General features: G+C 43.0%; 2 protein-coding genes across 5 annotated transcripts in view; both read left to right on the top strand.

The window, feature by feature from the left end:
- LOC123509517 (protein tramtrack, beta isoform-like) overlaps positions 1 to 13,647 on the top strand; it is a 26,569-nt gene extending 12,922 nt beyond the window's left edge. For 2 of the 3 annotated variants that reach the window (XM_045263861.1, XM_045263860.1), the window contains exons 2-5: positions 446 to 1,334; positions 1,613 to 1,799; positions 2,046 to 2,125; positions 2,774 to 4,925. In XM_045263861.1, coding sequence (XP_045119796.1) covers positions 456 to 1,334; positions 1,613 to 1,799; positions 2,046 to 2,125; positions 2,774 to 3,397 — 1,770 coding nt within the window. In that variant the 5' untranslated portion in view covers positions 446 to 455 and the 3' untranslated portion in view covers positions 3,398 to 4,925. Of the gene's footprint in view, positions 1 to 445; positions 1,335 to 1,612; positions 1,800 to 2,045; positions 2,126 to 2,773; positions 4,926 to 6,627 lie in introns of those variants that run through there. The other variant, XM_045263862.1, reaches the window with a different exon arrangement.
- A 127-nt stretch (positions 13,648 to 13,774) lies between these two features.
- Positions 13,775 to 17,500, top strand: part of LOC123509523 — a 27,077-nt gene continuing 23,351 nt past the window's right edge. Inside the window, exons 1-2 of one of the 2 annotated variants that reach the window (XM_045263872.1) lie at positions 13,775 to 14,110; positions 14,720 to 15,220. In XM_045263872.1, coding sequence (XP_045119807.1) covers positions 15,029 to 15,220 — 192 coding nt within the window. In that variant the 5' untranslated portion in view covers positions 13,775 to 14,110; positions 14,720 to 15,028. Of the gene's footprint in view, positions 14,111 to 14,355; positions 15,221 to 17,500 lie in introns of both variants that reach the window. The other variant, XM_045263873.1, reaches the window with a different exon arrangement.

Raw genomic sequence — 17,500 nt, 5'->3', positions numbered from 1 at the left:
TTTTTTTTTTTTTTTTTTTTTTTTTTGCCGTGGGTGGAAGACCCCTCGGGGACGCCACTGCCGGAGGGTGAATGGTACTCTTGGGTGGAGTGGCCCGGAGGAGGTAGTGGCGGCTTCGTAGTGATGGTACAGTACTGACTTCCTCATATCCACCACTACATCATCACTTCATCGCCTCTTATGGTTTTGTTATCTCTTATCTCAGGGACTTTGTTTTACTACTTTCGCATCTGTCGTTTGGAGTAAGATTTTGGTTTTAAAGTTTGGTTTTGGTTTTTATATTCAACATACTTTCTTATGCACACGTTTGCTGATGTTACCACCTTCATTCTCTGCCTGTTACCACTCCCTCCCATGCATCGGGAAGTGTCCTGTACCAGGCAGGTTGCTATGCACGGGTCAAGTCTCCAGGGGGTTGTGTGTTACGGCCATGTTTCTCCCGCAGGAAGTACGTGATGAGCGAGGAGGAGTTCCTGCTGAAGTGGAACAACCACCAGACTAACTTCGTGGATGTGTTCAACGAGCTGCTTCAGGATGAGTCTTTCGTGGACGTGACGCTGGTGTGCGGGGGCGAGGCGGTGCCGGGCCACAAGATGGTGCTGGCCGCTTGCTCCCCGCTCCTGCACCGCATCCTCCGGGACAACCCATGCCGCCACCCGCTGGTCATTCTTGGAGACGTGCCTGCTGGGGACATGCGCGCCATCATGCACTTCATCTATCAGGGCGAAGTGAGCGTCTCCCAGTCCGAATTGGCGAGCTTCCTCAAAACTGCTGATAACCTCCAGATTAAAGGGCTGGCGGAGAACAGGGAGAGCAGCGGGAAGGAGGACAGGAAGAGGAAAGACAAGGACGGGGAGAGATTGGAGGGTCGACCCAATAACAAGAGGCAGCGCACCTCTGAGGGGAGGCTGGACAACGTAAACACCACAGCCGCGCCTGCCATGTCCCCTGTCTCATCTCGCTCACACAAGTCACTCAGCGATTCTCATTCTTCTAGTCACAAGGGTCGGGGGGGCGGCAACAGGGCCACGGGGGACGAGCAGCACCACCAGCAGGGCCTCAGGAACAGCAGTGGCGGGCGAAGCAGCGCCACCAATAGCACCACCAACCACCACCACAATCATCACCCAGCCACCAAGCACCATACTCCCTCATCCAGACACTCAAGTTCAAAAGCTTCCCACACCCAAGACATTCCCTCTAAAGTGTCCTCCTCATCCAGTAAGCACCGTGGGGAGGAAGGCGTCAGCACCTCTCACCACCACCACCACCACAACTCGGAGAACAGTGCGGGTGATGACAAAATGATGACGAAGGAGGAACTGGATGAACTTGTGAGTATTAAGAAGAAAAGGAAGTGTGGTTGTGGTGAAGTATCTATCACATTAAACTCATACACACATCACATAAATAAAGAAATGTCATTAAGTGAACAGAAAATAGACATGAATGGTATAGATTGTATAGAGACTCAGGCTGAAGTTAGTAATTTGTTCCCATATAGTAAAAAGTTTATAGTACTAATGCTTCAGCATCAGTTGTTCTACCATAAACTTAACATATGAAGTATTTGGCCCATTGAGGGTTAGCACTTCATTCTTTGCACCAACAGACTGTGAAGACTGAGCCCCTCGATTACCCTGTGGAGGTGGCGTGGAGTGAGGGAGCCCTGGGACGGGAGGCGGGCATGGAGGACTCTCAGGGTCTGCTGCCAGCTATCTCTGCCTCCATGGCCGGTGGTCTGGAGGGTGTGGCCGCTGCTATTGTGGCCTCTCCAAACCTTCCTATCATTGAGTTTGGTGAGTCACAACACCACTGGAGCTTTGTCTCTGGCAGGTTTCTTCTCATTCTTTCCTTTTTTGGTAATCATTTCATTTAACCTCTAAAGGACCAAGTTTAATTAAGTGTTTTACCCTCCTGAAGCTAAGATTTCATCATTATATACTTAATTAGATAATCACACATGGCATGCCTTCATCTGTATATATTTAAGACTTTGTGAACCATAAAGTTATGGTTTCACAAAGAACTGGAAAATCTTGCAGGCGATGACAGCCGAAATGATGACGGGAGTCGGGGTGACCTGTCCACTGCCTCAGATGATGTGAATGTCAACAATACCGCGGTGAGTACCACTTTGGAGCCTTTCTTTGGCTCAGAGGGTGTCTTCCTTCACCTTCATGAGGCTTTGTTTCCTATGACCTTGAACCATTCTATTTGCCTGCTGTTCTTCACTGCATGGTCCCACTCTCAGCGTGCACCCTCACACACCCTCCTCATCCTTAGGCTGCAAGTTGAGCCACTGCTGCCTCTCAGCCTGTGGCTCATGGTTAAAGTCTCAAACACGAATACTTTCACCCATTACCACTAATCTGGTTGATCTCCTTGCTTGAGAGTAGTCTTGCTTTTAAGTATGTACCTAGGTGTGCCTCTTCATATAGTAGAATAATATTGGCTGGTAACATGGAACTTATTCTGATGTGCTGGTAGGTTGGTCAACTCTGCAGTAAAGCTTCTAGCAACACTGAACCCTTTTAGTCTTACATATTATGTTATATGTATTGTTTTATACTCTATATGATATGATGTGTTAATGTTATAAACTGTGTTGGCTGAGGAGTATCCTGGGACCCTGGGGAGGGTTTTGTAGGCAGCTACCACAACATCACACTGAGGGAAAAGAAGTGACTCAGAAGCAGTTTAACTTGCAGAAGTTCTCTGTCTTGAATTGCCTCAGGAAAGTTGTGGTATCACCTACCATTCTCTCTGCCAGGGTACCCAGGTGCAGGATAGACACACCCAGGGTAGCGCTGGTGTTCCCGGGGCTGTGGTTCGCTCCACTCTGGGTCATCCACCTCTCCAGATGCAGAAACAGCCACACCCCCACCATCCTCACCACAACCAGCACGACTCTCCACCACATTCCAAGATTCAACCAGGTGGTGGGGCACAGTCATTCCCAGGACTTCACTCAGTCCCACTTCCTATTCCGAGCTGCACCCCAGGGAGCCTGGCCTCTCCCATCCCACCACCATCCTCATCTGCGCTCTCCCTGATTACCACCATCACAAACAGCACCACCACCAGCACTGGTAGCAGCAGTGGTGGTCACAACAACAATAATGTCCACAAGTGCCAGCAGTGCCCATTCATCACCTCTAACCCATACACCTTCACCCGGCATCTTCGCATCCACCTGGGCACCAAGGAGTTCCGTTGCCGCCTGTGTGGGTTTGCCACCTCCCGCAAAGACTCTCTGATCCGACACTTCCGCATGAAGCACCTCACTGGAGAGATGTCTGTGTACCACGATTTAGACTCTCGAGACATTGAGGAATTGGCAATGGCTAGAGTCATTCCTGAAGGACTCCAAATATTTGCTGGAAAGCTGCAGTGACTAGATAGACAAACTCTATAAGACCATCCTCTGCCTCAGAGGTTCTTGAGTGACTAGCTTTATTTTGTACATGTTTCTTTCAGTTAAGTATTTTTTCTACATTATATAGAACTCTGACTCTTTTGTATATATAATTTCTAATCTTATCGGCATTCTGGAAGTGACTTTGAACTTTCCCAAACCACTTGAATGCTTGGCATTGCTGTATTCCTCAGGAATCTTCCTGAAGAGTCAAAATTTATGTATTGACTTGATAGAACCAGTGTACATATAGGTTTAGAATCTCATGGATGCATTAAATTAGTTACACATATCACCTTCTCAGTCATTGATCCATTGTATTTTTTATTTAGTTTAATGTTACAGAAATGCTGTTGTATCAATCTTGTGATGTGTTTCTTTTGAAACATTCATCATGTTGATACAGTTTTCATGTCTTTACAAAGAAAAATCAAAGTTTATTAACCTTGTAGAAGTTTTTCTACTAAACAAAAGCTGCCAGACAGTATTACATTTTCATGGTTTCATGTTTGCCAAAGTCATTTACTCTTATGTATTATTATCAGTGTTGGCTTGAGAACACCAGGGGTTGATGTTAGGGGTTGACAATGCACACCTGCTTGTCTTGACATCACACTTATTGAATCCTGCTTGTTGGAGGTGCAGATATGGATCAGTTGGGATCTCTTTGTGTTTTTATGGATTACTTTCTTTAAGTTCTTTTTACTATTACATCTTTCATAGTGTTTGTGTCCTCTATAAAATTTCACTTTGTCAGTATTAGCCTCACTGTATTTTCATTTATTGATTATTGTTTCAATATGAAGTTCCTGGGATTTTTTTGCAAACTAATCATGTACAGGAGTAGTACCTGTAGATGGTTTGAGTGTCAGCATATGAGGCACTGGCCAACACATCCTCCTTAGTAACCTTTGGAGATGTGTTCTTTTAAAGAAAGTAGGAAAGTGATGAGAAATCTTTTTAGGATATTGCAAAATTTGGAGACTGAGGAAGGTATCATGGGACCACCAGCCTCTTGCATTCTAGGGACTGTCCCTGTTTGGCGTTGGCACAAAACTGAACACAATACCTCACTTTACAAATCTGAGCTCGCATTTTCTGTAATGATATCTTAGGAAAAGTTTTTATAGTGTTTGTGCAGTGTAGTTGTGATGTTTGTATTGAATCTATTAGGAGTGAATAGCTTTTAGAGGTCATAAAGACTGTCTCTAAGCTTTCCTTTTAGAACTAAATTATTTAATAGTTGATCAAGTTTATATTGGACCTTGGTGAACTGGATACACAAATTAGAAGCAGAACTTTTCACCTGTCAGCTCACAAGCAGTGTTGGGCTGTTGAGTGATTTGTGATAACTTGAGATTTCTTGGATGCATTTAAAACTATGCTTAGACTTGTAAACATTATCTGTGACTATTTTTGTACATTAGAAAAGAATAGTTTTTAATATGTGAATGTGTGCCCGTGTGTTAAAATGCAGTGAAAATAATAACTAATGAAACATTAAGTACACAAGTGTTTTATTATTTTACTTACTATTAGATACAGTCTATGATAGTAGTCTACAGTCGTCAGTAACTATCATGAAATGTGGAAGATTAAGATACTTAATTACTTTTTTCTGGAGTTAAACACACACACACACACACACACACACACACACACACACACACACACACACACACACACAAGATTTTAACTGAGAGCCCTTGAGGCTTGGTTTTAACTGAACATGGAAAAATAGACTTAGATTATGATACAAAAGCATATAGTGTAAGAATGTTCTAAAGCATATTTCCATTAATGGAAACAGATCACTCAAACTATTGGAGTGTAAGGAGAAATACTAATTGGAAGAAACAATGCTGCTGCTACCACCCCTGTTCCCTACCACCACTCTCCTCCCCTCCTTCCCACCACCACCACCACTCTCCTCCCCTCCTGTCCTTCCCACCACCACCACCACTCTCCTCCCCTCCTTCCCACCACCACCACCACCACACTCCTCCACTCTTTCCCACCACCACCACCACACTCCCTGTTCCCTTCCACCACACCTCTCCTCCCCACCACCATCACTCTCCTCCCTGTTTCCTGGCACCACCACACTCCTCCCCTCCCCACCCCCCCAACACTCCCTCCTATCACCACCATCATCCATCACTGTCAACCCATTCACTATCTCTTCTCAAGTTTTGGATGAGGGTACTTTGGAGTCCCTTTTCCACAAGGCATATTGGTGAAGGAGTATTAATATATTTTGTAATGGAGCATATTTACACATACAATAAATATAGAAAATGAATAGGTGACCAGCTTTTCCTTGGGAGTTTGAGGCCAGGCAGATGAAAGATCCATTGCATTTTCTAATACAATCAAAGTATATTGTTTTCTTTATATATTATCTTTATCATGGTATATTTTCCTTGAGTCCATCATCAGCAAGAGGAACAACGGAATTTAAATTGAAGAATGTGTGCTGTGAAATGATTGATGGATTGATTTAAGATGCAGTGAAGTGACCACCAGACCTTAGCACATCATTGACATCTTGGTGCTGTAAACTTATTGTTTTTGCTTCATTGGCACTCCTTGGGGCAGTGCCAGTGGCTGGTTAGTGATGCAGACAAATGAATGAAATCTAATTTGACTAACACAAGCATGTCTAGCACTGCATTCTGTCCTCTGTGTAATTTATGGCATTACTATTTTCCTTCGCTTTGTCATCTTTCCACACACCATTCAGCTAACTGATTTACTTATCAACATGTTTGTTACTGAAATGGTGAAGCTGCTTCTTTGTTTTGACTCCTCAGCCCCACAGATATGAAAAATTATCTTTGTTCTATGTAATCTATCATTATATAGTAGGTTGTAATTAGATGAAAGAAAGTATTTTAGATGAGGATCATTTTACATTGTGTAAAGCCTTTAGAAATATGTACTTTACTTGGGAGAGAGAGAGAGAGAGAGAGAGAGAGAGAGAGAGAACATTTCACTCAGAAATGATGGTTGTTTAAATGTTTTTTGTTTCATAACACCATGTATTGAGAAATTTCATGGATGTTATAAGTGAAGAAATGGCACATTTTTTGTGGTTTTGGGTAAAGTATCTAATATGTTATCTCTCCTGCTTTTTTGGAGTTAAGTATTATTATTTGGGAATTGCTTATGACTGAGAACTCAAAGAAATACTTACAATTTCTTTTTAGGAGCTGGAGGAGGGAGAGGAGGAAAACACCACGTCAGGGTCTCCAGGCAAGTTTCGTGGTGGACGCAAAGCTTGCTGCTTTTGTGGTAAGACGTTCTGTGACAACTACACTCTGCGGCGCCACATGGTGACTCACCTGACTCGGGAGCGGCAGTTTGAGTGTCCGATGTGTAGCGCCGCGTACTCTCGCAAGGACCACCTTATGGCCCACATCAGAAGGAAACACCCCATAGCTGATGAGGTGGACAAGATAGACATCAGTACCGGACAAGCAGGGTAAAATTCACACTCCAGGGGACAAGAATTCTCTCAGGTGTGTGTGAGTGATGGTCATGGTTGTCCGAACTCAGTTTATCCTGAGCACACTCCCTTTGCCATTCCAAGCTGTTCAGGAGTTACCACTGTCATTGTGCACAGTGGTACTTAGTCATTATTCTGTTGACATGCTCACATATGAGATGTATATTTTGGAATTTGTTGAGCTGTTTTATTGTGATGATTCCAACTTTTGTTGTAAAATTACCCTTTAGGTTTAATGTAGTTATTATGGAGTCTGATTTGTTAATTTTCTCTGTTTTCCTTCTCCTCAAGTGGTGAGGTAATCTCTATATTCCTTTCCCCTCAGCTGATGAGGTAAGACATCAAAACTTGTAATATAGTTTTCACTGTAAATGTTTTCAGCAATGGTGTCGTATGGCTCCATATCGCCATGTGTTCAGTGTTGACAGTGCTGGACTTTTTCATCCTAAGGATGACATTGTAATGATCAACACAGAAGCTCCTACACAAGCTTGGTGTAGCCTCCTCTGTGTTGTGTCTTGTGTGGGGACATTGGTGTCAGGTGAGGAGGACATGACCCTGAGGTAGTCATGCACACACTTTACCTTCTTTATGATAACAGTTCAGGAGAGTCTGATATTCAATACCTAATGAAATTGTGTACAGATATACACATGTGCAGTATGTGCAACACAATGCTTTTATGCATATTAGCTGAGGGCAAGTAGCCAATCCAGTCTGCTGAATGTCCTCCTCTGCTCACGCATCAGTTTGGTATAAAAGGTTTGCAGGTCTGTGTGTCCTCATCACTCTGTCATCAGTGTCCTCAAGGCACAAGGGAGCTGAAACTTATGTGACCAACTTGAGCCTATCCTGACCTTTAAAGTCTGCATTTAGTATATAACATTGAGGGAGTAGCAAGGTATTAGTCATTGTGGGCTTTCGCCTACTAGGTGTGTGGGCTGTTAGGTTAGTGGTCTGATATATATATATAAATATATAAGCATATATACATGCAGTCTGTGAGAGGTGAGGCATTCTTGCCTTACAAGATGTGTTGTTGGTTTGGTCTGAAGCTCACTCAACGTGTGTCATGAGTGGGCAGCATCCTCCCAGTCATGTCTTGGTGTGTGTCTCTGTGCCTTCTAACTAACCCTGAACAAGCGCGATCAAATGTGCCAGTTAATGCACAGCTTGGCTATACTTGAGCTCCTTCAACACACTCTGCTGACACAATCCTCTTTGCCTTGCCAAGTTCACCTCTTAGGGCGGGAATGCAGCAACATATTTATATTTTTAACAAAAAATTTTGGTGGATCAGGGCCCCTTTTTGATACCTCTTGGCTGTAGTGTTTTTATAAAGATGTGTTTTATCATGAGTAGTTGGTATCTGTAAAAAAATTACAAGGCCGTACTTTTTCAATCCAGTTGTTATTAAGATAAGCTGAAGATGGCATGTAAGTTTTTGTTCTGGGGGGAATTTCAAGAGGTGAACTGTTCTGTTGATGCCATAGTACATTGCATAGTTTTAAGGCTGGCATGAATACCTGGCAAGGCTTGCACAGGTAATAAGCTGATTGCTGATTTGTGGCTACTGGCAGGAGTCAAGCCAATCCCATCATGCCAATTATCAAAATAATAGGAAATGTGATGATCCTCAAGGTTGTTTATGCAGTTCATGTTATCCATCATACCTAAGGATCTTCAGTTGGACTTTTATCTATATTTTAACTAGATTGGATCAGCTCACAGATTCCCATGTTCCATTACTTAACTGATGAATCATAACTTTGCATCACACAAGTACTAGTGTCATTACTCTTCTCTGAGGATTGTGAGTAACAGATTCAAGGGATCATGGTACAAGGGTGTTTACATCTTATTCTGATTTTATCATCTAGTAACCTATGCATTCATGGCCTCTCTCTCATGGTCATGTGTGACTTTAAAGAATTATTATTTTAAGTCATTACATCACTTAAAGATCAGCCACCCCAGCTATGTTGTGGTGATGGGCTAATGTAACAGAACCTATCTAAAACCCAACCTAATCCAATTTAGCATTACTTATCCCTAAAGTATCTGGAGTGGCTGGACTTCTTGCAACCCAAACCATCATACCTTGTTCTTGTTCAAAATGTACGTACATACTGTTGTCTTTCACAGGGTTGTTCTGTTGTCTTTACCAGGGGATTCACTGTTCTTGTAGGCTTTTGATTTTGCATAATTATGAGGATTCTCTTGCTAATTCAAACTTTATAGTGCATTTGTGGAAGGCTTCCTCACAGGCTGATAGCAGTCTTTGGATCACTTGTGGGTGAGCAGCAGCAGGAGTCACTTTGTCAGGAAGATAGAAATAAAAGCATCACATTTGAGGCATCCTGTGTGAGAAGGTGCTGGCCAAGTCAGAAGGAAAAGGATTCCAGCTGATTAGATATTACTTTGAGATTGCCTCCTGATACAGAATGCCTCAGTTACAACTTTCGCCCACACATTTCAAATATTATTGTAAAGTCCATCATATGAGACTTATTTTCCTGCTTTCATGCTTGTTTTCTTCTTGACATTTTGATCCTTTGGTGATTTTCCCTGTATGGAGGATGAAAGTTAATCGCCTTATTTTATTTGTTCACTGTATACTTTATATCTTGGCTTGCATTAAACAGCTTCACAATTCTGAGGTACAGTATTCAACTTGACATTCTTCACTAGGTTTCCACTTTGCTCTCTACAAGTAAGACAACCTATAGTTGTGAGAGATCTCCATTACATGGAACATGTCATTTCATAAAGTGACATATATGGTGCATCAGTCAAGCTTCAGTTTCATCTTTATATATTTTCTGCTTTATTATTTGCTTTTTACTATTGTATAACATGCTGTTTTGATTCTTGAGTGGTTCTTCCTGCAAAGTGTCATATTGCTGGTGGAGGTGTGGTGGGGAGTGGTGGGTGTTAAAAGGAAGGCAGAGCTGTTGTGTGGTTTTGGTGCTGTTGGGTCTTGCTCTTCTCCTCAGCTCAAAGATATTTTCCTAGCACATTTATACTGCTAATAAGGTTACACTGTAGTAAAGTGTACGTAAGTAGTGGAACATTCATCAAAAGAGGATCCAAAGATGTTTTTTTTTTTTTCTCTTGATTTGTTTTTCAGCTTTGATGTATGGAAGTTAGTTTGCAATGTGTAACCCTTGTGTTGGTTGGGCGGCATTGGTAATAGGCAATGCTGTTTGATTCTCCAACAGTTTTATCAGTATTTGTATTCAAGTAATTTCAAGCCACTATTTATATACAAAAGAAAGGGATGAAGTGGACATATTATGTAGGCCTTAGTTTATAAAGTTTTGCTGCTGTTGTGGTTTTGATTGAGTGCATGATAGTTTTGTAATTTGTTTTGGTGGTGTGTGTGGGTAATGTTTTATTCTCAGTTTGATTTTTTCTTCCATTTCATTGCTTAATAAGAGCGATACATTTATTAGACAAGCACACACACACACACACACACACACACACACACACACACACACACACACACACACACACACACACACACACACACACACACACACACACACACACACACACACACACACACACACACACACACACACTGCATGCATATTTTCTTACATTTTTACCACAGTTGTCATATCACAAGCATGTGTTCTATGAAGAATACAAATGTAAAAACGAATGAGTGAATGAGTGAGGGAAAAATATTGAGATTAGTGTAAAAGTTGAATAGTATTTATTGTAGTCTCTCTCTCTCTCTCTCTCTCTCTCTCTCTCTCTCTCTCTCTCTCTCTCTCTCTCTCTCTCTCTCTCTCTCTCTCTCTCTCTCTCTCTCTCTCTCTCTCTCTCTCTCTCTCTCTCTCTCTCTCTCTCATATGACATTTCAATCTACAGTTATATTCTTATCCTTTTCCTTCTGTCATTCTGTCTTTCATGACTGACTCAACACTGCAGTTTTAACTTCGTCTTCATCCTTCCTTTCTTTTTCCAGGCTTAATTTACCTAACTGCAGTATTCCCTTCTTGTAGGAGGAACTAGCTGCCTAAGTTGTCAGTCCAGACCCTACCTGGAGAGCTCAAATATTATCACTTGCTTACTATTTATTTTGAAGTGAATTAAAAGACATTATGCCATAGGAAAGACTGAGCAACCAGTATATTAGTTATGTATCTATAGCGTACATGTGTATGTTTAATATCTGAATGCGAGAAGTTATGAAATTTCTACATTCGCCTTGAGACTACTGAAAGACATTGTGATCATATGTACAGTTTAGTTTTTTTTTTCTCTCATTAATTTATTGTATGTTTAAACCTTGCCGGCCGTGAAGGATTGTTTACTTCTGCACTAATTCTGGTTGTCTCGCTGGCAGTAGGTGGGAGGAGAGGAAACCTACAGAGATAAACATAAAGAATGATGATTGTGTGTTTTGAATTCATAGAGGATAATCTTGCAATTTTTGGATCACAGAGTAGCATTCATAATAAAAGAAATAAATCAATGCATAATCAAGTAAAGATATGTTGATTTATGAATGGGAGTGGTGGTAGGAAAATTTACTTCAAAGTAGGAGTACATCATTATATTATGTAATGTTTTAATTGCACATCAGCAGAGAGAAGAAAGATGTGTCTTATTGAAATGTTAAAGAATGTAATACACACTCTTGTTTCTGTCTGAGTTTTCATGGTACATTTTCTACAAGTTTGTCTATATTTGGGATCATTGATTTATGCACAGTTAATCAAGCAAGTTTTCATTATTTTTTTGTAGACCTGTGGTGAGTTTCACTCCACCACAGTTAATTCACAGGCAACCAAAGTAAACTGTTTTCTAAATTTGTATGGTTTTCTAGGAAACAGCTAAGAAAATACAATTTTTTTGGTGTTTGGTGCTTTAAAGAGAAGCTAACAAACTGAGGATAAGTGACTTTTGAAGAGTTTACCTTTGATTTTCTTGTACCATTGAAGTGTCCCATACTGTGTATTTGGTTATCCAGTAGTGAAGGGGAGCCAGCAAGCGAGGCAGCCAGAGTGAGTGGCACTGCTCATCTGGACACAGCCAGTATCCTACAGTACAATTTAGTTCTGCCATATTGCGTGACGGATAGGGTTTATTTCATTGTGACACAAGTAGTTTGGTTTTCACGAGGTACATGCTTTACCCTTCCTCTGTGGCATGGTGGTGGGGACAGATCCAGTGGGGGTCAAAGAAGGTGGTAGAGGCCGAGTGTCACTGCCCTGCTTCGCACACACAAGTTGATTTTGCCTCACGTATGAGGTACACAATGGTATTTAATGACATTTATGTATATTTGTGTTTCATTCATTGGGTACATTTCTTGTTTAAAGTGCTGGCCATCTTAGTACTATTTGCTACTATTTGTAAATTGGTCTGAATATTTGTAGAATTTTTATGTTTTTTGTTATTACATATTTACATATTTATTTTTTATTTGTTTTATCTAATAAGGAGATGTAAATTGTGACCATTATTTTGTTTAGTTTGTCACAAAGGAATCTGAACCAATCTTATTTTATTCTTGCATTCATTGAATACTCTTGTGTGTCCATGAGAGCCTGAAAATTATTCTTTCATTTTCTACATCAATCCAAAAACATACGTGCGACAAATAAGTGCAGTGTGTGTGTGTGTGTGTGTGTGTGTGTGTGTGTGTGTGTGTGTGTCTTTGGGTCGCTGGGGCTCGCCTGACTGCCATACCCTGTCACGGCCACAGTGGAGCAGGATCTGTGAGGTGCGTGGCGGCGAGTGCCCGGCTTGGCATCGAGGCGTGACGGAGCTGAGCGCTGTGTGTACCCTTGTATCCATTCATTCATGCATGTAGTGATCCAGATGACATCGTGTGTGACGTGACCCGCCGAGGGACCAATGTTTTCTGTGCCTGCTGGTGACAAAGGATGACGTCATTGTCGTTAGTCACTCCTTACCTTCACTTTTCGGAAACACCATTGTAATGATCTGTGTGTTTGGGATCAGGATTTGTTTGTCTCATCTTGGATTATGTAATGTGAGGATTGTATTCCGCTTTTAAATTGTAATATATGTACACAGTGGTATATGCAGACATCTATAATTCTCCATGCCTTAAGAAGATAGCGTTTCCCCGTCGTACTGATAGACTGATAACGTGCTGTTGATCTCAACGCTTTCGACAATGGCGGATTCGGTGCTGTGTCCACTTTTCTCTTTTTGGTCTCCCTCGGTTTATCTTTTATGCGTCTTATTGAAATATTTATGAAGTGTACAGATGTCGTGATACATCACTATATTTATGATTTGTACAGAAGTGACTTTGCTGCACCTTATTCAAGGGGTGATATAGATTATATAGATATAGAGATTATATATATTGAGGTGATTTCCCTTTGGCGAGAACCTGCCTTCTTTCTATTGTTCTTTCTTTTTAATGCACTCACATTGCAAGCGCCTGCCTCGAGTAGGAGAGTGTTTGGTGAATTTGTTTCTCGTGTAGGTCAAAGTGATGCTTGTGATGAAATACGTATTGCCGGAGGAGAGAGTAGTGTACAGGCAGACAAGGGACCGTTTTACCGGGGCAGATTTGTCGCACCAAGGGAGCTCACCTTATCATAGTTGTATTTTCCTTGTTATTTAAAATGAGTGACCGAGTACTCAAGTTCTTTTGTACTGACGAGACTCTGGACTCTTGTAGTTTAAGCTTTCTATGTAATAAAACTTTCAACAACACAGGCTAGATGGAAGGACATTTTTTCTCCCTCGTCTCTTGCAACATGAAATTGATGACCTATGAAAGTTACAGTAGACATATGGTAGTAAGTAGGCGTGCCAGTACGCCATGATGACAAAGAAAAAAAATCTTATTTTTGTTTCAATATTTACATTCTAATTTGTGATTCATTGTGTATTGTTTTGTCAGCAGTGCAAAGTATATAAATTAGGATTAGCCTACTGAGGCGTCGGTCTGCAATAAGAAATAATGATCTTGCATTAATGGTGTTACGGTACATTTTCATTGCTACTCATTGATATTTCCTTGAGTCTTAAGACATTTATTTTATCAGCAGTAGTGCAAGTTATAGGGGTATTGGGGGATAGTGTGAGTCACTACCGCCAGAGGGCTCGATGCTGGGATACGCGGCGCGCGCCATCCAGTCCTGTGCCAGACACCGGGAGAGAAAGGTCGCCAGCCTTAGGTGGTGCGGTAACACGTGTTTACTTGTAACTTCGTTCGTTGGCCTGTGAATAATAAATCATTCTTTTAAAGTGCATTGTTCTTCTAACGTTACTCTTCTGCAGATAGTCGCTTCAGTATTTTTTTTTCTTAAGCATTATCTAATTTCAAGATTGTATTTTATTATTTCATTTGTGGAATTTAGTGTGTTGAACAAATCCGATCATTGTCCTGGAGAACAGCATTACATCATGATTATAAATATTATAGTTAACATGATACGTGCAGAGGAGAATTCGTGGTATGGAGGTGACATTGACGACGTGGAGGTAAAGAAGAGGAAGGGCCAGTGTGTGAACTTGAGGAATGACATGATGCTTCGTCACTGAGAAGAAAAAAGGGTTACGCCGTGACGTACCCAAGTATTCTTTACCCTGGACGGTGACTGGGCGCCTCTATTGTTTACCCTTTAGTGAAAGTGTGCAAGGGTCGCGCCGCTTCCTGCACTATTACTAGACCATTACGGATTCCCACACTCGAGGACTTTCAGAAATATACATAAACACCTTCAAAACGGATGTCTGTCGTGCCGAGTTCAGCAAAATTGTATTAAACTAACCTATTTCCCTCGCAGAAAATTATCCCCACAAGGAGGAGCATTAATGAACAATACTAACACGGACGCTTGTATCTGAAATCAAGAGACGATCTGTAAAACGAATCTTGGGCGAACCAGTCACAACTTCCATGACAGCGGCAGCAGTGTGATGAACGTGGACTACGGAACATGATAGAGGTGCATGATATTCTCTATTATGACGGATGGAGTTGTGCATGGGGTTAGTTGAGCTGCCCGGACACCACAAACATAGAAAACTTGAGAGACGCGAGTGTTTCACCCAAACCCACTGACTTAACGGTGAGCAGCAAACAGTAAGCGTGCATGTGTGTTCCCTCCATCATGTCCACTGCATGGTGCGTGTGCTGGGTGACGGCGACGCTGGTGGTGACGGCGTGCGGGACGGTCACCCCACAGCAGGCGCAGCAGACGGAGGATGACCCTGCCCCTGCTGACCTACGCGGCCCTCGACATATATCCGATGGCCTGCCCCTGCCCGTCCCCGTCCCAGTCAGAGTATGTGTTCTTCTCTCTTTGTTCTCTCTTAGTTGTAGTTAAGAACTGAGTAGAGATCTTTGCGTCTTGTCTCTTTATGTTGCTTGCGCTTTTCTTCGTAACTGCCAATATTTTTTCGTACACACGACTTCTTTCAGCAATATATTTCGCTAACTTATTGCCTCGCTGTCTCGAAAGCTGAATTTTCGTATATCTTTCTTTAAACTTTTACATAATTTCTTGCGGTTTCTTTTTGATGTGTGTGTGTGTGTGTGTGTGTGTGTGTAATTCACCTCGGTCGTCTGCTGGTCACCCAGCCAGTCTTCCCCATTACGGAGCGAGCTCAGAGCTCATAGACCGATCTTCGGGTAGGACTGAGACCACATCAACACACAACACACACCGGGAAAGCGAGGCCACAACCCCTCGAGTTACATCCCGTACCTATTTACTGCTAGGTGAACAGGGGCCACACATTAAGAGGCTTGCCCATTTGCCTCGGCGCTTACCAGGACTCGAACCCGGCCCTCTCGATTGTGAGTCGAGCGTGCTAACCACTACACTACGTGTGTGTTTCACTGTTTGATCTGCTGCAGTCTCTGATGAGACAGCCAGACGTTACCCTACGGAACGAGCTCAGAGCTCATTATTTCCGATCTTCGGATTGGCCTGAGACCAGGCACACACCACACACCGGGACAACAAAGTCACAACTCGATTTACATCCCGTACCTACTCACTGCTAGGTGAACAGGGGCTACACGTGAAAGGGGAGACACCCAAATATCTCCACCCGGCCGGGGAATCGAACCCCAGTCCTCTGGCTTGTGAAGCCAGCGCTCTAACCACTGAGCTACCGGGCATGTGTGTGTGTGTGTGTGTGTGTGTGTGTGTGTGTGTGTGTGTGTGTGTGTGTGTGTGTGAACGACCTACGAAATTTTGTTGAGGGGGAAAAGCACTTGAGGTCCCAGGTAAAAATCTTACATTCCAAAGCTCCTATTTCAGTTTGCTTATTTGGTTGGTGTTTGCTGCAGTGCCATTGTTTCCATGCGCAGCTTTCTCTTGATACAGAATGCTTGCATATGTTTACTTTCACCGTCGCACGCTCTACCCACGGAATACTCTCTCTCTCTCTCTCTCTCTCTCTCTCTCTCTCTCTCTCTCTCTCTCTCTCTCTCTCTCTCTCTCTCTCTCTCTCTCTCTCTCTCTCTCTCTCTCTGTGTGTGTGTGTGTGTGTGCACCCTCAATAGTGTTGTGTGGACTGTACATCAGGCAGAATGGGGACGCGTGACTGCACAAATCACTCCCGCAGACAAGGTAATATATGACTTGACATACGAGCGTCAGGTGCAGCACATGAATAACACCTTTATGATTATTATTAAAAGTTCTAAGGAAAAACTGTCAGGGTGGCATGGGGGCAAGGCGGCGTGTGTGTGTTTACGTCTGCCTCAGACAGCCAGTCAGCCTGCTTGGCGCGCCGCGGGGTGGTAGTGCCGCATGCTGGCCAGGCGGGAGTCTGAGGTGGCGGGCACCGCGCCGCCCCGGGCCCCTGCTTGTCACTCTCCCTAGCACCCACCGCCTCACACGGTGCTGCTCGTTAAAGAGCCAAAACACAACACTTGCCAGAGTACTCACAGACATGAGCTCAGCAGTTTTCTCTTTTTCATGCAACGTCTTGCCCGATGGTAGCTGCTACTGATGCAGTGCGCCCGTGTCCGTACCTTTGTGCGTGGCATTCATATTAATCAACCTGCCTGCATGGTGAGGAGGTAGGAATGCAGACTCATCTGTCGCGCCCATCTATTAATGCAATTCATGGAGGTAACTGGCCTGCCGCGACATACCTTTCTAATAGACAGAACATGTAATTGCATCTTCCCTCCTTTCAAACCTATCCATATAATGGTTTCTCATTAACATGTCAACGCACGTATTTGTTAAACTTTATCTATTCTTAGAGATCTTTCATATCATTGTTTTTACTTTGTTGACACGGTACAGTACAGCTCATTTCCTGCCGTGGCACGACTGGCATGTGGCCTGCTCGTAAGTGGGGCAGCCGCACCGTGTAGTACTGTTGCCAGCCGCCCCTCTCGCTGTGTTAGGCGTACGTCTGCAGCGGCTGCGGCGTAAAGGGTTAGCAGCTGGTTTGTTTTAGAGCATCGCCCCCTTCGTGCAACTCGTCCCAGACATATTACGTCGTCTTGGGTGTCATGTTTATTGCGTGACAGTTTCTCATTGGGTCTCATCTCGGCCCCTCCCCTGCGGTCGTTGCTCTATTTACGCTTTAGGGCGATA

This window comes from Portunus trituberculatus, chromosome 27, assembly GCF_017591435.1.
Source record: "Portunus trituberculatus isolate SZX2019 chromosome 27, ASM1759143v1, whole genome shotgun sequence".
NCBI classification, from domain to species: Eukaryota; Metazoa; Arthropoda; class Malacostraca; order Decapoda; family Portunidae; genus Portunus; species Portunus trituberculatus.
This window is presented reverse-complemented; position numbering and strand designations above follow the sequence as displayed.